The sequence below is a fragment of the Chenopodium album genome, chromosome 16, assembly GCF_948465745.1.
Source record: "Chenopodium album chromosome 16, dcCheAlbu1.1, whole genome shotgun sequence".
NCBI classification, from domain to species: Eukaryota; Viridiplantae; Streptophyta; class Magnoliopsida; order Caryophyllales; family Amaranthaceae; genus Chenopodium; species Chenopodium album.
In genome coordinates, this window is record NC_137849.1 from 29,412,509 (window position 1) to 29,413,783 (window position 1,275).

The 1,275-nt window shown below is 47.6% G+C and overlaps 1 protein-coding gene across 1 annotated transcript; it reads right to left on the reverse strand.

Moving 5' to 3' along the window:
* LOC145584048 (uncharacterized) lies at positions 1-657 on the reverse strand. The gene has a single exon (XM_081640987.1). It carries the CDS (start codon positions 655-657, stop codon positions 1-3), a length of 657 nt encoding a protein of 218 aa, XP_081497113.1.
* Positions 658-1,275: the final 618 nt, after the last annotated feature.

A 1,275-nucleotide genomic window follows, 5' to 3' on the forward strand; every position in this document is an offset into this window, starting at 1 on the left:
TCACCTTGACCTCTCTCCAACTCGAACTGAGAGCTTAATGATGCCCTTCGAAATCAGTCCAGACCCATTGAACCCGGTGACTTCATAGCTCACCCTTTTTAGGTCTTTTCTATCCAGCTTTAGCTCTTTGAATGCACTAATGTATATGATGTTAGCTGAGCTACCACCATCTATTAGTACTCTGTCTACCTCCCACTTTGCAATTCTCATTGTCACTACCAGAGGGTCATCATGAGGGTAAATTATGTCTTTCTGGTCATACTCAGCAAATGTGGCTCGTGGCTGCGGGGGAAGTGGCGGCCATCTACACTTCTCATTGTAAATTACCTGGTGGATCATTGCTTGCAAGTCAGCCCTTGCTCTGTTCACAGTTCCACCGTGCACTGGTCCACCATTGATTACATACACCCTGCCCTCTAGTTTGCTATCTCGATCTCTGCCCTCAGCCGGGCCTCTATGACCTCCTCTGTGGTCATGGCCAGACCTGTCCTCTTCTCTACTCCTGGAGGAGTCAGAATATTGCTTGAACTGGTTCAAGTATCCTCTCCGAACTAAGTCCTTTATGTTGTCTTTCAAGTGTATACATTCGTCACTAGTATGCCCGTGGTCCTTGTGGAAGTCACACCACTTGCTAGAATCACGGTTTCTATTCACCATTCTGGGTGGTCTTTGCCACTTATCGTCAGCCTTGTTCACGCTGAAGATATGGGACCTCAAATGAGTAAGAGGAGTGTATTAATCAAACCTTCCAGGCCTGCCTCCTCGTTTTTGGTCTGATTTTCTTACTCCAACCGCCCTGTCTGTATCCCTGTGACCTTGTTCAGCTCTACTGGGCTAATCCACCCTGGCTGTATTTTCTGTTCGGTGACTTCAGCCCACTTAACTAGGTCACCAGGTGCTTTTCTGTTCAGCATTCCCCTGTCGGTCTCATCTGCTTTTATGAACTCATGCACTTTTCCCAGCGCTTTAGCCAACGTTTTAAGACTCTTTCGTCCCATATACGCTCTGAACGGTGAGCCCGGCAGTACGCCGCTCTGCATTGCTAGCAGCACTACCTCCTGGTTCATATTTGGGATGGTTGTTGCTTCTTTGTTGAATCTGGTGATGAATTCTCTTAGGGGTTCATCTTTTCCTTGCACCAGTGACATCAGCTCGGTGGTAATTTTTGTACGATCCACCAGGGTGACAAAGTGCTCCATGAACATTCTCTTCAGCTGATTATAGGAGTAAACGAATCCTTTTGAGATGGCTCCGTACCACTCAGCCGCCAGCCCT

What these genes read in the sequence shown, in the direction of transcription:
- LOC145584048 (XM_081640987.1), bottom strand. Translation starts at nt 657, where the DNA reads ATGGTGAATAGAAACCGTGATTCTAGCAAGTGGTGTGACTTCCACAAG.